This window comes from Myotis lucifugus, unplaced genomic scaffold, assembly GCF_000147115.1.
Source record: "Myotis lucifugus unplaced genomic scaffold, Myoluc2.0 scaffold_304, whole genome shotgun sequence".
NCBI lineage: Eukaryota > Metazoa > Chordata > Mammalia > Chiroptera > Vespertilionidae > Myotis > Myotis lucifugus.
This window is the reverse complement of record NW_005871352.1, coordinates 952,093-971,384: the sequence shown is the minus strand read 5'-3', so window position 1 is coordinate 971,384 and position 19,292 is coordinate 952,093. Positions and strand designations below refer to the sequence as shown.

Below are 19,292 nucleotides of genomic sequence, written 5' to 3'. Positions count from 1 at the left end.
CAGATGTGTTTTTTGTGTACTTCCCAGGCCATCATATAAGGTTTTTTTATCCTCCATTTTTATTAAAGACAGTTAAGACATTTTAAAAAAAAAGAGTTAGATTTCAGCATAGCCCTGATGGAGAAGGACAAGACCTATTCTTGAAGAAGAGAGTTTATGTACTGAAAAAATTACAGGATTTTGCCAAATACTTGCCTGAGTTTTGGATTTGATTTGTTGACTTGAGCAACTGGTAGTCCTTCTAAATTGGTTGTTTGAAGCTGGTAGTTTATATGCTGAGATGCCAGAACTTTCCTGTCATACTGTAGAGGAAGGAATCTGAGATTCAGGAAGATGGGAATGTTGGACTTGCTGTATTATGTGCATCCTGTTTAGTTATGCTCTATCCATACCATCCCTAGGTGTGCCCATCAAATTTACTTTTATTAGCGCATTGAGTAAAGAGCCACAGATATCCCTGAAAAATTCTCTGGTTGGTTGGAGATGATGACGGAGATGGCATAATGAAATTGGGATCCATAATTCAGTGGGAATAACCCTGTATATGGGCCTAGGAGCCAAGAGGCGGTATAGGAGTGGCTCTTCTATTATTCCTAAGAACTCACTTGAAGAATTTTTGTCTCTACAACTTTGTCTCTATAATTTTGTCTTTAAATCGACCTTGGTGGATCTGAAGGCCCTAATGCCCAGGGCACAGATACTATTTCCTGATAACATGGTCATAGTTCTATTAAATAAGAAGCTTAATCTACCACCTGGCTGATATGAGGGCTTAAGACCAATGAACCAACTTAGAGTGTATCATTATACTGCTTGAGGTGATTGGACCTAATTACTGAGGATAAATTGGTTGTTGCTCCTCAAAGAGAACAAGAAGGACTATGTCTAGAACCTTAGGTATGTGCTAGGATAACTCTTGGTGTTCATTTGTCCAATATTACTGGGCAGTGGGAAACTGCAGCAACCCAGTAAAGGTTAGACCACTAAGAAATTAGATCCTATTGGAGTAAGGTTTCGGTCATTCCTCCAGATGAGATACTAATGGAAGATAAGAAGAAAATGGAAGCTATGGTTATCACCTTGAGCCTTGTGCTCAAAACTGTCCTCTCACTTCTTTCCTTACTATTCAGGACTATAATTGTGTTTACCTTTTCTGAGTGGCTATGTCCATGAGAGGAGACTGAAACACTCCCTAATCCTAGGGGACAAATCTTGATTGGCCTAGCCTCATTCCTCTTGTTAAAGGAATGCTTTAGGCTTAGATAATTCAGGACAGTGACATATGAGGAAAAGTCTGCTGGAATGCTTCTAGGAATGTTCCTCACTTTTAAAAAGGTACATGAGGCCGAAACCGGTTTGGCTCAGTGGATAGAGCGTCGGCCTCCGGACTGAAAGGTCCCAGGTTCGATTCCGGTCAAGGGCATGTACCTGGGTTGCAGGCACATCCCCAGTAGGAGATGTGCAGGAGGCAGCTGATCGATGTTTCTAACTCTCTATCTCTTTCCCTTCCTCTCTGTAAAAAATGAATAAAATATATTTTAAAAAAATAAAAGGTACATGAGACACAGATATGACTTTTTTTCTTTTTTTTTTTCTTTTTTTTGGTCTCTATGCATGACTCTCTCTGATGACTGGAATGGCAGATGCCATTTTGGAGCCATGAGAGAGCCCTCCTTAGAAAATAAGCCAACACACGGAGAATGGTAGAGTACAACCTTGGTCCTGGTGGCAAAGTCGGCTGGTATTCTCCAATATCCATTTCCCTTATTCCTTTAGTATTAGACTCCCTAAATTTTAGTTGGATACATGGTATATTTATCAACTAGGTGGGACATGTAGTGGTCATTAGTATTCGAGTAGAGGTGATATGTGCAACTTCTGGGTTGTACTCTTAGAATGGATCTATATACTTCTTCCCATCTATCTGGCTGGAATGCCCAAGCAGCCATTCTTGGATTATACAATGGGAGTCCCAAGTTGAGGATGAAAGAAAGTGTACACAACTTGGTTCCTTGGTATATTAGCCCTGGATGTCTTATTGCTCAACTTATTTCATGAGAAAAATATCTGTTTTAAGCCATTGTTATTTTTTTACAACAGCTAAATCTAAATCCTAAATAATTTAGTCCATGATGGTGTCGAACTGATGAATTAGCCACCATAGAACCAACCTATCTTCAAGAAAAATTATGTAACAGTAAAAGTCATTTTTGTTTAAGCCATTCTGAGTTATAGCCAAAAGCATTCTGCTAGAAATATTTTTTTTTCAAGATTGCTAGAGGGAAGGAGCAATTTGAATCATTACCTACTGAGGAACTCTTGATTGAAAAAGCCCTTATGATGGGGGAAATTAAGATGGTGAAGAAACCAATGGAAGAAAAAATAATTGGGGATACAGGAAGGAGGGAATACTTTATGGAGTAATATCCCAGTTGAGCCAGGAAGAGAGAAGGTCTAGGTACTAATGTACAAATGGAAGAATAGCTTTTCTTTTTACTTTTTTTTTCCGATTTAAAAGAAACTTGACCTTTTTTTTAAAAAAAGACTTGAGATACAATTCACCTGCCATGTAATTCATCAAATTAAATAGTATAGTTCAATACTTTTAGTATAGTCATAGAGTTGTGCAGAATTGATTTCACAATTTTATAACATTCTTTTCTAGTTTCTGTTTTAGCAACTTCCTGTGTTTCTTTTGCACAGATCAACAGATACATTTATTTTATCATATGCTTTTCTTCCTTACAGGAAGGAAAAGTATTTGCCCTTTGTTTTTTGTCTCATTTAGCGGTGTATTCTGGAAATCAGTATATATCAATTCATAAAAAATCTTCTGTATTCTTTTTTACAGCTGTCTAGTATTCCATTGCAGAGATGTGTTATAGTGTGCCACTCTACCATATATGGACATTTAAGTTGTTCATAGTATTTTGCAATTACAAAAAAAAATGCTGCAATAAATAACCTCTGAAGTATTTCTTTAGAGTAGATTAAATTTATGGTTTTAAAAAATAAATATGTTCTAACAATGGCTACTGTACAAATATAGAAACAGTGACACTCCAGCCAGCAACTAGATCTTGGTTCCTAATTTTTTTCTCATTTAAAGAAGCCAGAACAACTTCAGGAAACAAGAAAATTATCAAATAAACAATCTAACTTTACACTTAAAGGAATGGAAAAAACAACAACAACATCCACAGTGAGTAGAAGAAAGGAAATAATAAAGATCAGAGCAGAAGTAAATGAAATTCAGTCTAAAAATACAATACAAAAGATCAATGAAACCAAGAGCTGGTTCTTTGAAAAGATAACCAAGATTGACAAACCTTTAACCAGAGTCACTAAAGAACAAAAGAGAGAGGACCCAAATAAATAAAATCAGAAATGAAAGAGGAGAAGTAACATCTGACACTAACTATAAAGAAATACAAAAGATTGTAAGAAAATATTACAAACAACGGAACAATTATTTGGCAACAAATTGGACAATCTGGAAGAAATGAATAAATTCCTAGAACCATACAATTTTCCAAAACTGATTCAGGACAAATCAGAGAATCTGAATAAACAGATTAAAACTAGTTAGATTAAAGCAGTAATAACAAAACTCTCAACAAATAAAAGTACTGGACTGAATGACTTCACAGGTCACTTTTATTAAACATTCAACGAAGAACATAGCACCTATCCTCAAAGTATTCCAAACAATTCAAGAGGAGAGGAAACTCCCAAGCTCATTTTACGAGGCCAGCATTATCCTAATTCCAAAACCAGGTAAAGATGCTACAAAGAAAGAAAATAATAGGCCAATATCCCTGAGCACAGATGTTAAAATCCTCAACAAAATATTAGCAAACCAGATCCTGAAATACATTAAAAAGATCATACACCATGACCACGAGGGATTTATTCTGGGGATGCAGGTTGGTACAATATCTACAAATCAATAAATGTGATACACCACATAAACAAAACGAAGGATAAAAACCACATGATCATATCAATGAATGCAGAAAAAGCATTTGACAAAATCCAGCACTCATCTATACAGTGGGGCCTTGACTTATGAGTTTAATTCGTTCCGTGATAGAGCTCGTAACTCAAATTACTCGTATGTCAAATCACTGTGACATTCGCTGCGCCAACTAGCAGTGGGGTATCTGAAGCTGGCTCGTATGTAACCCGAATTTTAGCTCGCAACTTAAAGCAAAAAATCGGCTGAGAGACGGCTCGTATCTCGAAAAAACTCGTTAGTCGGGACACTCGTAAGTCAAGGCCCCACTGTATATATAAAAGGCTAAGTGACCATCTGGCCAGCCAGTACATATGATGTGCACTGACCACCAGGGGGCAGATGCTCAATACAGGGGCTGCCAAAGTTCTCAGGTGACGCACCCTGGAACAAGAGAAGAGGAAGCCCAATTCCGCACAGGGCCACGCGATTCCACCTTCAGCCGTGGGTTATGCTGTTGCTGGGGCACTGTTGGCCCGAATCTGGTTTACTGCTGAGCTGCACTAACTTGGCAATGGTGGTTCTTGGGTGATTCACCCCGGAACCAGCGAGGAGGGAGCCTGATTCCTCGCAGAGCCATGCGATTCCACCTTTGGCTGTTTTTATATCATGTCTTGGTTGTTATATTGTTATTGTTTATTAATCAATTTATATATTACTTTCATATACATTTTACTAATTTTCTTCCATCTCTGACACTTCTATTATAGAGAAAGGGTGAATAGCAATATTAAAATATTTACTCTGGCCGAAACCGGTTTGGCTCAGTGGATAGAGCGTTGGCCTGTGGACTGAAAGGTCCCAGGTTCGATTCCGGCCAAGGGCATGTACCTGGGTTGCGGGCACATCCCCAGTAGATGTGCAGGAGGCAGCTGATCGATGTTTCTCTCTCATCGATGTTTCTAACTCTCTATCTCTCTCCCTTCCTCTCTGTAAAAAATCAATAAAATATATTTTAAAAAAATAAAATAAAATATTTATTCTGATTAATTTCCTTTCAATGTGCATGAATCCATGCACCAGGCCATTAGTTTATGATAAAATCTCTCAGCAAAGTGGGAATAGAGGGAACATACCTCAACATAATAAAGGCCATATGTGAAAACCCTACAGCAAACATCATAATCAATGGGCAGAAATTAAAAGCATTACCCTTAAGATCAGAAATAAGACGGGGATGTCTGCTTTCACTACTTTTATTCAACATAATACTGGAAGTACTAGCCACAGCAATCAGACAAGAAGAAGAAATAAAAGGCATACAAATTGGAAAGGAGGGCATAAAATGCCTTTATTCACAGATGACATGATATTATACATAGAAAACCCCAAAGACTCCACCCAAAAGCTACTAGATCTAATAAATTCAGCAAAGTAGCAGGATACAGAATTAACATTCAGAAATTCAGTGGAATTTCTATACACCAATAATTAACTATCAGAAAGAGAAACTAAACAAACAATCCCATTTACTATTGCAACAAAATTAATAAGGTACCTAAGAATAAACTTAACCAAGGAGGTTAAAAACTTGTACTCCAAAAAATTATAGGACTTTGAAGAACGAAATTGAGGAAGATAGAAATAAGTGGAAGCATATACTGTATTAATGGATTGGAAGAATTAACATAATTAAAATCTCCACACTACCCAAAGGAATCTATAGCTTCAATGCAATTCCATTAAAATACCTACGGTATATTTCATAGATCTACAAATATTCCAAAAATTTATATGAAACCAAGAAAGATCCAAATAGCCTCAGCAATCTTGAGAAAGAGGAACAAAGTTGGAAGGATCACAATAACTGATATTAAACTATACTATAAAGCCATTGTAATCAAAATAGCCTGGTACTGGCATAAGAACAGAAAAATAGATAAATGGAACAGAACAGAAAGCCCAGAAATCAACCCATGCCATATAGTCAGTTAATATTTGACAGAGGAGGCAAGAGCAAACAATGTGTTAAAGACAGTCTCCTTAATAAATGGTGTTGGGAAAATTGGACATAAAAAAATGAAATTAGACCACCAGCTTATACCGTACACAAGAATAAACTTAAAATGGATAAAAGACTTACATATAAGCTGGGAAACCATAAAAATTTGAGAAGAAAACATAGGCAGTAAAATATCAGATATCTCTTGCAGCAATATATTTTTAAGTATTTTTATTTTTTACATGCAAAATACAATATTTCAAGAAAAATGATTTAAAATATAATAGTTATATGCAATAAACATGAACATTTCAAGAAATATGATTTTAAATATAATAATATTACCAAAACTATACTAACATAGTATAATATCACAAAAATTGTAGGAAATATTAAAAATCTCCAAATAGGATTACTTCTATTATATTCTAAAATATTTTCCCCCTAAATATAAAATGTAAAATAAATGATGTAATTATTTTAAAAACACCATTTTAAATTACTAATGTAAATTGATCTAGGGAAGGATAATCAATGAATGCTAACAGCCATGGAATGAAAAATTCTTGGCCAAGATATTCACATAGTCACCAAGTACATCCCACAGATTACTTATTAATTACAATGGGAAAAGGGTTTTTTTAAAAAATAAATTTCTTTTTCAATTAGGAATAGATATTATAGAACAATTATTTTTGTAGATCTACTGTACTCTTTGTTTTGGTTAATCCTCACTGGAGGGTAATTTTTCCCCATTGATTTTAGAGAGAGTGGAAAGAAGGGATTAGAGGAGAGAAACATCAATATGAGGGAGACACATCAATTGGTTGCCTCCTGCATGTGCCCCAATTGGGGCAGGGAACCTACAACCCAGGAACATGCCCTTGACTGGATTCAAACCTGCCACCTTTGGGTTCTCAGGCTGATGCTCTAACCACTGAGCAACACCATCCAGGGCTGTACCCTTTTTTAAAAATAGGATTCACCTGAAAGGGATAATTATGCTAGAATGTGAGCTGGGAATTATAGCAAAATAATAATAATAATACAAGAAGAAGTACAGAACACTTCTTTTTGTACTGTGAATTTGGTTTGTAGGTTCAGCAATGAGATAATTTCTGTCTTCCTATATTGTTTTATTAGTGTTCAGGGAATGCAATTCTAATGAACACAATTCCCGTTAAAACTCTAATGTAAATTTGGTTTCTAGTGTTCACAGTTCTGAGGTCACTAGAACCATTAACTGAAATATGGAATGCATAAAATTTGGCAGTAGTAGGTAAGACTGTTTTTTGACAAGTTGATTTTGATGTGTTAGTAAAAAAAGTGAAGATGACCTCAGGCGGTTATAAATTCAGCTCTGTTGTGGTGATCCTCTCTCAAAAGAGTTTAAGACCGGAAGTATACATTTGGGAATCATCAGCATGGAAGTCCTGTCTGAAGGACACCACAGTAAATTATGTTGAGAGAACATAGAGTGAGGAGTTGCTGATGAGGAACAAGCAGAAACTAAGGACCTGGTAATTAAGAGGCCAGCAGCAATCTCCTGGTCAAAACTGACATGCAACGTGTGGCCAACAACCAAATGCAGGAGAAGACTGTGAGGAGGTAGGAATGGGATGATGGTCTCTCAAGGGTCAAGTAGTACGAAGGCACAGTGTGTCTACGATACTGAAAACTAAGTTTGTAGGCAGAGAGGAAGAAAGGAAAAAGAGAGATTGAAGTATATTTTTAAGTATTTATTGCCTTTTGCTTTCCCTTTGAAATTTGCAACCTTTGTGGCTGCCAAGGCTCACCCAGACTCTGTACTGTGACTTTACTTCAAGTATTTGCCAATATAAATCCAGATGTTATCTCTACAAATCTAGTGGGAAGTTTTGCCTGCTAGACATTTAGTTACAGATTATAATGAATTTTCAGCTTTCACTTATCTTGATCTTCTTGATCTAATTTTGCTATCCTAATTTTAAAAGACAGGCCTGTTCGGTAGACAGGTACAAAATGCATAATACCCTCTTTACTAACATGACCTTGCTTTTAAAATAGGGGGAAATGGTACCTGGTAGAAAAATGAGGGTTATTTTAACTTTTTTAGCTACATAAATGTTGCCACCATGTTTGTACTAATGTGTAACTGTTCTAGAAAACAGGTATTTGAACATCCAGCATAATACAGTATATTGGTTTGTGTATTTCTGTGACTAGATAATGCTGTTAAATTCTTTGAGAGTGAATGTGAGGGGGTGCTGTTTGTGTGTGTTTTCCATTGAAAATGTTACAGCACATCGTCTGTCACTGTCTTCACGCTCTGGGGGTGGGCAGAGGTAGGGAGGGTGTGACGCTGATATTTGTGTGAATTCTGGCTTGTGATGCTGAGCTTGGTTCATCCGTTTTCTCCTCCCTTCTCCTTCCCACCAGCGCCACAGCAACATCCTCAGAGTCTGAGCATACTGCGCCCAGCGCGGGCACAGAGCCTCCCACTGCCAGCAACCTGGGGCCCAGGAGAAGAGCGAGCGCGGTGACAGCGCCTCACTGCCACCAGTCCCTGGACCACCATGGCCAAGAACCAAAAGGACAGAAATAGTTGGGGTGAGTAGAATGTGGTGACTTCTGCTGCCTGCACGGGGCCGGCCCTCTACTTTCCGCTTCTGGGGAGGAGGAGGGCCAAGGACTACCGGGCGCCAGCATCCAGGGCTGGGAGTCGGCCGAGCTGCTCCCTGTCGGGCCAGAGGAACCATGGCAGAGCGGTATCCAGGTAACTGCGTGCCGTAGGTGAGGGCTGCGGTTTCGTGCAGCCAGAGCCTCCTGTTTCTCCCGTCTCCCTAGTCTACCTCTTCCCAGCATTTGGACAGCACCCACCCCTCGCCTCCCGGAGACTGCCTGGTTCCGCTTTAGCGATAGGTTGGCAGGAAGGAGATGAGGGTGGGAAGGGGCCTGTTGTTACTCCGTGGAGAGGAGTAAGGGATAGGGGATCCTCAACCCCCCTCTTCCAGGGAGCGGAGCTCTCCGGGGCGCGGGCTCCCAGCGGGCTGTGGGGCTAGAACAATGAAGCGGGGAGCTTGCCGGCCCAGTGAGACCGTTGCAGACCTGAGCACCAGAGAAGGGACGCCCGCTTGGGAGTGCCCCAGCGCTGCAGTACTCATTTTTAATTTGGGGGTTGGGTGGGGAATTTGGGGAGAGGAAAGGAAAGTTGTGGTTTCCAGCCTTCTGCCCCACCCCAACCTGGTACCCCATTCAGAGTGGCATTGTTCTTTGATTTTACCGTTCGGAGATATTGGGCTCATGATTGGGCTCATGATTCAGCACCAGGCCGAGGGGAGGGGGAAGGAGAGGCTAGGGCTAGGCCCAGTGGGTTCACGCTGTGAGTGGGTGGGCGGTGCTCACGCAAGCGGAGAAGAGCAAGCGCAGTGATGCAGGAGAAATCTCGGCCCCGCCCGCCTGCTCTGCTGCTCGACTTGATTTAAGATGCTTAGTGTGGGCAGGTTGGGCATCTTTTTCTGCCTTGGGCATCCAATTTCTTCCAGTCTCGGTACTAAACACGCTACCACATTAGGAACTAAAGCCTTATAGGGCATTTTATTATATAAACCAGAGCAGATCTTAGGTTACTGTGGCTTGATGGGTAGAGACATATGTTGTTCATGAGTTTTGAATTATTATTTGGAAACTTTATACCCACTAGATATTCAGGGCTTCTTGATTATCTTCCATATCTCAGTGAGATCTATAACTGTCAATCAGACCAAGAGGTATAAATTTTAATTTTAATTGGTTATTTCAGTGTACTTTTATAAAAAAGCCATATTTCTCCTTGCTCAGATTGGTCACAGGACCAGCTTAAATCCCAGTAGAAAAGGTTTACATATGAGAGATTATTCAAGGTTTATGGTAGATATGGGGAGTTGGTAGCAGGGAGGTCTATCTTTAGTTGTCTGAGTTTAAAAGAAAGTGGTTCCATTTTACTGAGGTCACCAAACCCTAATTTAGTAGGTGTGACCACTGTTTTCTTTGCTTCTTCTGATATACAGGTAAGCTTTTTCAGTGTCCCCTTTCCACCCTCCCTCCCCTTGGCTTATAGAGTAAGATTTGCTTGAACACTCACAGTTAAGGTATGTATGTTCAAGTCAGTTTTGGTCTTGATCTTCGTGCATTGTTGACTCCACCCTGTTTGGAGACAGGCATGTGAAAATTTATGGTGAGGATTAAAATTTTTCTCTTTCACAAAGCTTTGGATCATTATTCTTCAGTATTTCCTTTGGTTACAGATTTCTTATTTAGTGGAGGTTTTTTCTCTCTTGGGAATGTGTTTCTCAAATGGGATTTTCGTAAAAATCACATTGGGAACTTATTAGACATGCAGATTCCCATATCTTCCAGCCAAAGCTTTTGAAATGGGTCCAAGAATCTGCCTTTTAATTAGCATCTTAGGTGATTGAGAAGTAGGTGGTCTTACTTTCAGAAACACTATAATTGTTTATTTATATTTGATAGAAACATATCCCAAACAGTTCACCCAGAAGACACCACAAGAGTTTCAACTCAAGTAATGAATTAGGAAAAGAATTCTAGAGTCACTGTGTGTTCATTGGAAATGTTTACATAAAAGAAATAGTGGAGTTGTGGAGTCTTATCTTAAAGCTCCATAGAAATGCTTCACTGCTCAGATTTTTCTTTGCTGTAAAGTATATATGACATAAATGATTTAGAAAATGTGACATATGGAGTAGGAGATAGAGGTTTTTGGCAAAGTATTAGTCATATCTGTCTTGACTCCATTTTATTACCAGCACCTAGTAGAATGCCTAACACATAGTAGACATTTAATAATACCAATAATAGCTAGTATGATTGAGCTAATATCAATGAGGTAGGTACTATAATCCTTATGTTACATATGAAAAGGTAAATGATGGAGCCAAGATTCCAACTCTGGCAGTTAGACTTCAATATCTTTGCCACTATGCTATACTGCCTCTTTGTTGAGATAATACCTTCTGCATTATATAGAACTACAGTTTTCAAGGCACAAATGCATTATTGCATTTGACCTTTAGTCTCTTAAGTTTTCAGGACATGTTCCCTGTTTTGCAAATGAAAAAATTGAGTCTCCCATTGGGTAAATAACTTGGTGAAAGTCACATGTTTGGCAAATTGAAGGACTAAGATTAGAACCTAGGGTTGTATTCTAATTTATTTTCTGTAACATGATGCTGTGGAATGTTTTATAAGATATTGGGCATGGTGTCAGGGGAATATAGAGAACAGGTCTTTGTAGAAGCCAGAGGTCACTGGTGAGAAAAAACTCAGGTGATAGCTATAAAAGATTGACCTTATCATCTATCTAGATAAATATTTCCCAGACAAGTTAGAAAGTCAAGACCAGAGGGCAAAGGTAGACTATCCAGAATTGGACAATATAGTGATTTCTAAGAAAAAGGCAAGAGATAGATTTGTAAAATCTGTACAGGAGACCTAAAATTTAGATAAGGATCCTGTAGGACCATGTAACAGGTTTATTATTATCTGAGTGGTCAGGTATTAATTAGCTCGCAACTTAAAGCAAAAAAGATGCGAGCTCCCATGGCCCTGTTAGGTCTACAAGGGCCATGGGAGCTAGAAAGCAGGAAAGCATCTCTGCTGACATTCAGAATTGGGGGTGATATTTGAGGATCATATCCACAGGTACAACTGGTAAGCAGGTTTGTGAGTAGGACTGAGAATCCCACCACCTGTACCTAAATCTACACTGAACTAAAATTTGAATAAATTTAAGCTTTTAAAAATTAACTCTTCAAAGATAGGGATTATCCTTTTTTTAATATATAAGGAATCTGAGACTCATCATGAGTTACTTGCCAGAGGTTCCATAATTTATAAATTATAGACCTAAGATAGAAATTGAGAGTTGTTTGCTTCTCCAATCCATGTGACGGGGACAAGGAACTAAAATAGTATGCCAAAAGGGGCCACACTAAGCCTACCCAGGTGTAAGCTGGTATAAGAGATCAAGGCTCTATAAATTCGATCGCCTTGGACTAGAAAAGAAAGCAAAGAATGTGCTAGTGTGAAAAGTAAAGGGAACAGATGAATATCAGGAGGCAGTAGCCCAGAAAGCAGTCTTTCAGTGTTGGGTTTAGAGCTTAAGTACTACCAGAAACAAAACAGAAGTGCACCCTTTTTTGCTTATTTGCTTTTGTAATTACAGTTGGTTAAAAACTTGGGATACCACATAGGAATTTGAGTTTTCCACAATGTAACAGAAACCGTCTCTGCAATATTGCTTTAGAAAAATAATATTTGCACTAAAATGTCAGCTTTTCCTGGCCTAAGAAGAAAAAACTATCTTAGCTGCACAGTATGTGTAGCAAATGTCTATTTGTTACAATTAATTTTTAGGTTTCTGTTTTTTGAGGAAAAGTTAAAAACATTTTTTCCAGTTTTATTGAGAAATAATTGACATCACTATCTAGGTTTAAGGTGTGCGGTATGATGGTTTTATTTACATATATCATGAAATGATTACCATATCCATCATCTCATATAGATACAATAACAAGAAAAGAAAAACATGTTCTCCTTGTGATGAGAACTCTTAATATCTACTCTCTTAACTTTGTTATACATATATCATACAACAATGTTAAATATAGTCATCATGTTATACATCACATCTCTAGTACTTATTTATCTTGTAAATGGAAGTTTGTACCTTTTGACTAACTTCCTCCAATACCCCCTCCCCGAAACCCCTCACCTTTGGTAATTACAAATCTGATCTCTTTTTCTATGAATTTGGTAGTTTTATTGGTTGGTTGGTTGGTTGGTTAGATTCCACATATAAGTGAGATGATAAAGTATATATCTTTGTCTGACTTATTTCACCTAGCATAATGACTTCAAGATCCATCCTTGTTTTCTGTAACTGAATAATATTCACATGTATATGGCAACATTTTTATCCATTTATCCATCAATGGATACTTAGAAGATTATTTCCATGTCTTGACTGTTGTAAATAATGGTGCTATGAACATGGGAGAACAGATATCTCTTGAGTTAGTGTTTTCATTTCCTTAGGATATAGTCCTAGAATAAAATTGCTGGATCATATTTTTAACTAGATCTATTTTCAGTTTTTTTGAGAAATCTCCATACAGTTTTCCATAGTGGCTATACCAATGTATAATTCCACTTACAGTGCACATGGTTCCCTTTTCTCTATCTCCTCACCAGCACATGTTATTTCTCATCTTTTTAAAAAATATATATTTTATTGATTTTTTTATAGAGAAGAAGGGAGAGAGAGAGAGAGAGTTAGAAACATTGATGGTAGAGAAACATTGATCAGCTGCCTCCTGCACACCTCCTACTGGGGATGTGCCTGCAACCAAGGTACATGCCCTTGACTGGAATTGAACCTGGGACCCTTCAGTCTTCAGGCCGATGCTCTATCCACTGAGCCAAACCAGTTAGGGCATCTCTCATCTTTTTGATGATGACTGTTCTAATAGGCAAGAGGTGGTATTTCATTGTCATTTTAATTTCCTTAATGACTAGTGATGTTGAGTACCATCTTTCATGTACCTGTTTGCTTATCTTCCTTGGGAAAAGTATAAATACAATCTTGAGTATAGTATAGTTAGTTACCTTCTGATCTTTCTTTTCCCATTGGATGTATTATATTTTTTTATGAAATTAGACTACTTGTTCCTTCTCACTTGCCTCATTTTCTATATATCTATTCCTCCTGAAACAAAATAAAATTTCTAATGGGTTATATATGTACTTCTTCCCTACAGACTCTCCCTCCCCATTTTTCTAATTTAATTTTCTTTCTCTACCTCTTTTTTCAAACACATTTTCATATGTGTGTGTGTGTGTGTGTGTATGTGTGTGTACTAGAGGCCCGGTGCACGAAATTTGGGCATGGGTAGACCTGGCTGACGATCAGGGCCATTGAGGCCTTCTGACTGCCGGCTGGGGCCTCCTTTCCTGGGTTGCTGGCTGGGGCCTTCCTTTGTTCCGCGCCTCTATAGCGAGGCGCATGGCATAGCGAGCAATCGAACTCCCAGTCTCTTGGTCGAACTCCCGAGGGGATAATTTGCATATTAGGCTTTTATATATATAGATTATACTTTGTATCTGCTTATGCTTTGTCCCTTTCTCCCTCCCTCTCTTTCTTTCTCCCTTCCTTCCTTCCTTCCTTCCTTTCTTCCTTCCTTCCTTCCTTCCTTCCTTCCTTCCTTCCTTCCTTTCTCTCCCTCTCTTTCTCTCTCTCTCTCTCTCCTTTCTTTTTTTCTTGTTTTTGCTTACACATTGTCTTGATGTCTCCTGGCTTATAGCTTTGCTCTATTTCAAATCCTGCAGTATTTATTATCTGTAGAACCAATGACTAGAGCAGGGGTGCAAACTTTTTTTCCCCCGGGGGCCCCAAAAGGGTTTTTTAAACGGGCCCGGAGGCCCGGAACAAAAGCATGGATGGAGTGTTTGTGTGAACTAATATAAATTCAAAGTAAACATCATTACATAAAAGGGTACGGTCTTTTTTTTTTTTTAGTTTTATTCATTTCAAACGGGCCAGATCCGGCCCGCGGGCCGTAGTTTGCCCACGGCTGGACTAGACTGTAAGTAGAACCTGTAATTATCAGGAAAGTAAGCCTCAGGGAAATGATTCACTGTTACTTTTAGTCACTAAAAAGTTGGGATATTTTTAAATTTAGAAACTCTTCCTCTTTTACATACAAATTCTTATGAAAAATATCTATTTACAAAAGAACAAATAAAACATAGATGCTGAGTTTTGTTTTGTTTTTTAAATATATTTTATTGATTTTTTACAGAGAAGAAGGGAGAGTGATAGAGAGTTAGAAGCATCGATGAGCGAGAAACATCAATCAGCCGCCTCCTGCACACTCCCCAATGGGGATGTGCCCGCAGCCAAGGTACATGTCCTTGACTGGAATCGAACCTGGGACCCTTCAGTCCACAGGCCGACGCTCTATCCACTGAGCCAAACTGGTTAGAGCAAAGCTGAGTTTTAAAAAGAATGATAGTGAGCACCTGTTTCCTCCTTCCCTGGCTGAAGAAATATACTTTATCAATATTTTGACACAATTATGTGCCTTTTTATTATTTTTTTTAATCCTCACCTGAGGATATTTCCATTGATTTTAAGAGAGAGTGGAAGAGAGAGTGAACGAGAGAAATATCAATGTGAGAGAAGCACATGGATTGGTTGACTCCTGCACGAGCCCTGACCAGGGCCTGGGCTAGGGAGGAGCCTGCAACCTGGGCATGTGCCCTTGACTGGAATCAAACCTGGAACCCTTCAGTCTGCAGGCCAATGCTCTATCCACTGAGCCAAACCAGCTAGGGCTGACTTTGCTCTCTTAATGGTATATTTTAAGAAACAAATTTTCGCCCTGACTGGTTTGGCTCAGTGGATAGAGCGTCATCCTGTGGACTGAAGGGTCCCAGGTTCAATTCTGGTCAAGGGCATGTACGTGGGTTGTGGGCACATCTCCAGTAGGGGGTGTGCAGGAGGCAGCTGATCGATGTTTCTAGCTCTCTATCCCTCTCCCTTCCTCTCTGTAAAAAAATCAATAAAATATATTTTAAAAAAAGAAACAAATTTTATATTTAAAAGTACTCCACTTAATATTTTCCTTTATGGCTTGTACTCTTTATAATTTAACAAATCTTCCCCCTACCTCAAAGTTATAAAATATTCTATAATACTTAGTTTTAAAGTTGTATATATCTTTTTTACATTTTTTATTGTGGTAAAATACACATAACATGACATTTACCGTCTTAACCATTTTTAAGTGTAAAGTTGAGTGATATTAACTACATTCATGTGGTTGTACAGCCAGCTACCAGCATCCATCTCCAGAACTCTTTTCATCTTACAAAATGTCTATGTCGTGGAACACTAAGTCCCCATTCCCTTTTTCTCCCAGACTTTGGCAACCTCCATTGTATTCTCTCTCTCCATGATATTGACTATTCTAAGAATCTCATATAAGTAGAATCATACAGTAGTGTATTTGTCTTTTTATGACTGGGTTAATTCACTTAACATAATGCCCTCAAAGTTCATCCATGTTGTAGCATATGTCAGAATTTTCTTCCTTTTTAAGGCTGAATAACATTCCATTACACACACACACACACACACACACACACACCACTTTGCTTATCCATTTATCTGTTGATAAACACTTGGGTTGCTTCCATGTTTTAGCAATTGTGAATAATGCTGTTATAAACATAGGTGTACAAATATCTCTTTGAGACCCAGCTTTAAATTCTTTGAGTATATGCCGAGAAGTAGAATTGCTGAATCACATGGTAATTCTATTTTTAATTTTTTTGAGGAACCACCATACTGTATTCCATCTTGATTGCCCCATTTTCCATTCCCACTAACAGTGAAATTTTTCTAAATTATTGCCAACACGTCTTATTTTCTGATTTTATTTTATTTTTATAGTAGCCATCCTAATGGGTGTGAAATGGTATCTTATTGTGGTCTTGATTTGCATTTCATATCCTGATTTCTCTTTTGATCCATTTATTGTTTATGAGTCTATTGCATTATTTCCACAATTTGTGAATTCTCCAGTTTTACTTTTATTACTGACTTCTACCTTTATCTCTTTGCAGTTAGTGAAGATATGTTGTATTGTATCTATCTTTTAAAAACCTATTGAGACTTAATTTTGAACCTAACATAGATTCTATCCTGGAGAATGCTCCATTTGCAGTTGAGGAGAATGTGTACTCCATTGTCGTCCTGTATATGTCTGTTAGATCTAGTTGATTATTATGTAGTTGATTCTATTTTCTTGCTTGTTGCCTATCCTGTCCTTCTATCCATTATTGAGCATGGGGTATTGAAGTCTCCAATTTTTGCTTCACATATTTTGATGGCCTGCTATTAGCTGCATAAATGTTTATAACTGTTATATGTTCTTGCTGTGTTGAAACTTTTAATATACAATGTTCTTCTTTGTTTCTTGTAACCTTTTTTACTTAAAGTCTATTTTGTCTGATATAAGTATAGCCACTCCTATTTCCTTTTGGTTACCATTTGCATTGAATATATTTTTCCATTCTTTCACTTTCAACCTGTTTGTGTTTTGGATCTTGAGTGAATCTCTTGTAGACAGCCTGTAGTTGGATCATGTTGTTGTTGTTGTTTTATCCATTCTGCCATTCTCTGTCTTTTGATTAGAGTTTAATCCATTTACATTTAATGTAATTACTGATAAGGAGGGATTTACTTCTGCCATTTACTGTTTGTTTTCTTTATGTCTTATAGCTATTTTGTCCCTCATTTCTTGCACTACTGTCTTCTTATGTGTTTAGATTTGTGTGTTTTTAAACCTGGGATCTAGTCCTAAATTGACAGCTATTAACTGTGTGAACTTGGATATATAATTTGTTAGTGGGTCTGATCTTGGGAAAGTTATTTATCTAATTCTTAATTTTCTCATGTGTCAAAAATACAGATAATAAATACCTTGATAAATTGTTTAAAGGAATAAACAAATAACACAAGAAGGCATCCATGGTAGATTGCCTGATACAGAAATTCTATTTCCTTTTCTGGGCAAGGTCAGTTACATCTTTGGCTTTAACTTTCAAAAACCTACAATAATACTAATAGCATTTACTATGTACCAGCCACTGGTCTCAGTGTGTTATATGCATATATTAATTTACAACAATCTTATGAGTTAGACACATAGAGGTTAAACAACTTGCCTATGGTTACTCAGCTAAAAAGTGGGGAGGCCTTGATTTGAATCTCAACAGTCCAGTTTTTAACCAGACTGTATTTTTAACCAGAGCCTGTGTTTTTAACCACCACACTGTACTGCCTTTCTAAAGGAAGGAGTTGTAGGCTGTATTAGTTGTTTATTGCCTGTTATGCTGCATGATAAACAATCACAAAACCTCAGAGGCATAGAACAGTATTTATTGATCACATGTTGAAATGTGTGTTAGGCAACTCTGTTGATGTTGGCTTGCTACCTCACATCAATGAGGGTTAGCTTGTTGCAGGGTGTGGCTGGGACTGGACAATTTGCTCCTATTCCAAGTGACTCTCATCCTGCAACAATCATATTAGTCTAGGAATATTCTCATGGTGCATGGTAGAGGGATGCCTGCTAAGGAAATCATGTGGCTGACCTCTGAGTCAAAGCAGGAGCACATTATAAAGTCACAAAGGCAGTGGATATAAGAATGTGTCACTTGACACATTGAGGTTGTTTTGTAATTTACCACAAATGCCAAGGCCCAGGGTTCCAAAATTCTTGTATATTAAGGGTGAATTCTAAAAGTTAATCTCAAAAATAGCATTTCTGATCATTTAATAGAAACTCAGAAAGCATGAAAGTGCATACAGACATATACACACACACATAAATTTATAGAAAGTATGCAAACTTCTTGAAGGAATACTTACATCAGCCAGTAGTCCAAAGGTAGTAGTGGTGATGATGATGATGATAGCTAATGAGCTATCAGCCTTTAAAGCTTGCTATGTGAAAGCACTGTTCTCAGCACTTTACATAGTAACTCCCTCGATCTTTATAACAACCCTATTGAATAGGTACTATGAGTAGTTTCCATTTTACAGATGAAGAAACTGAGAGATTTAGTAATTTCCTAGGTTCACATCATTTTTTGTAAGATTTCCACATAAAGTAACTTTCAAAAGTTTCTTATTTTTTATCGAATTATTTCCAGACCTCTTTGCCATGGAAGATCTGTAATCTGGTCCTACCCAATTCAATTCTCTGTCATTTTCATTACTATGAGGTATAACTTTAGACCAGCAGTTCTCAACCTGTGGGTTTTGACCCCTATGGCGGTCGAATGACCCTTTCACAGGGGTCGCCTAAGACCATCCTGCATATCAGATATTTACATTACGATTCATAACAGTAGCAACATAACAGTTATGAAGTAGCAATGAAAATAATTTTATGGTTGGGTCAAAACATGAGGAACTGTATTTAAAGGGCCAGAAGGTTGAGAACCACTGCTTTAGACAATTAAGAGTCTGAGATTTTGTAGATGGGATGCATACATTGGAGGGAGCTGAACTAGTTGCATTAGAGATTTATTCCAGTTTCAAGAATATGTGATTCTTTTTTTAAAATTTTTTTTTATTGCTTAAAGTATTACAAAGGGTATTACATATGTGTCCTTTTTTTTTCCCCGCCCTTGACAATCCCCTGGCCTCCCCTACCCCCCAGTGTCTTATGTCCATTGGTTATGCTTATATGCATGCATAAAAGTCCTTCGGTTGATCTCTTA

The 19,292-nt window shown here is 37.9% G+C and overlaps 1 protein-coding gene across 2 annotated transcripts in view; it reads left to right on the top strand.

Moving 5' to 3' along the window:
- The window catches only part of ATL1 (atlastin GTPase 1), a 57,196-nt gene that overhangs the window by 7,662 nt on the left and 30,242 nt on the right, over positions 1–19,292 (top strand). For both annotated transcript variants that reach the window (XM_006100236.3, XM_023763856.1), the window contains one exon: positions 8,376–8,546. In XM_006100236.3, the coding sequence (XP_006100298.1) occupies positions 8,513–8,546 (34 nt within the window). In that variant the 5' untranslated portion in view covers positions 8,376–8,512. Of the gene's footprint in view, positions 1–8,375; positions 8,547–19,292 lie in introns of those variants that run through there.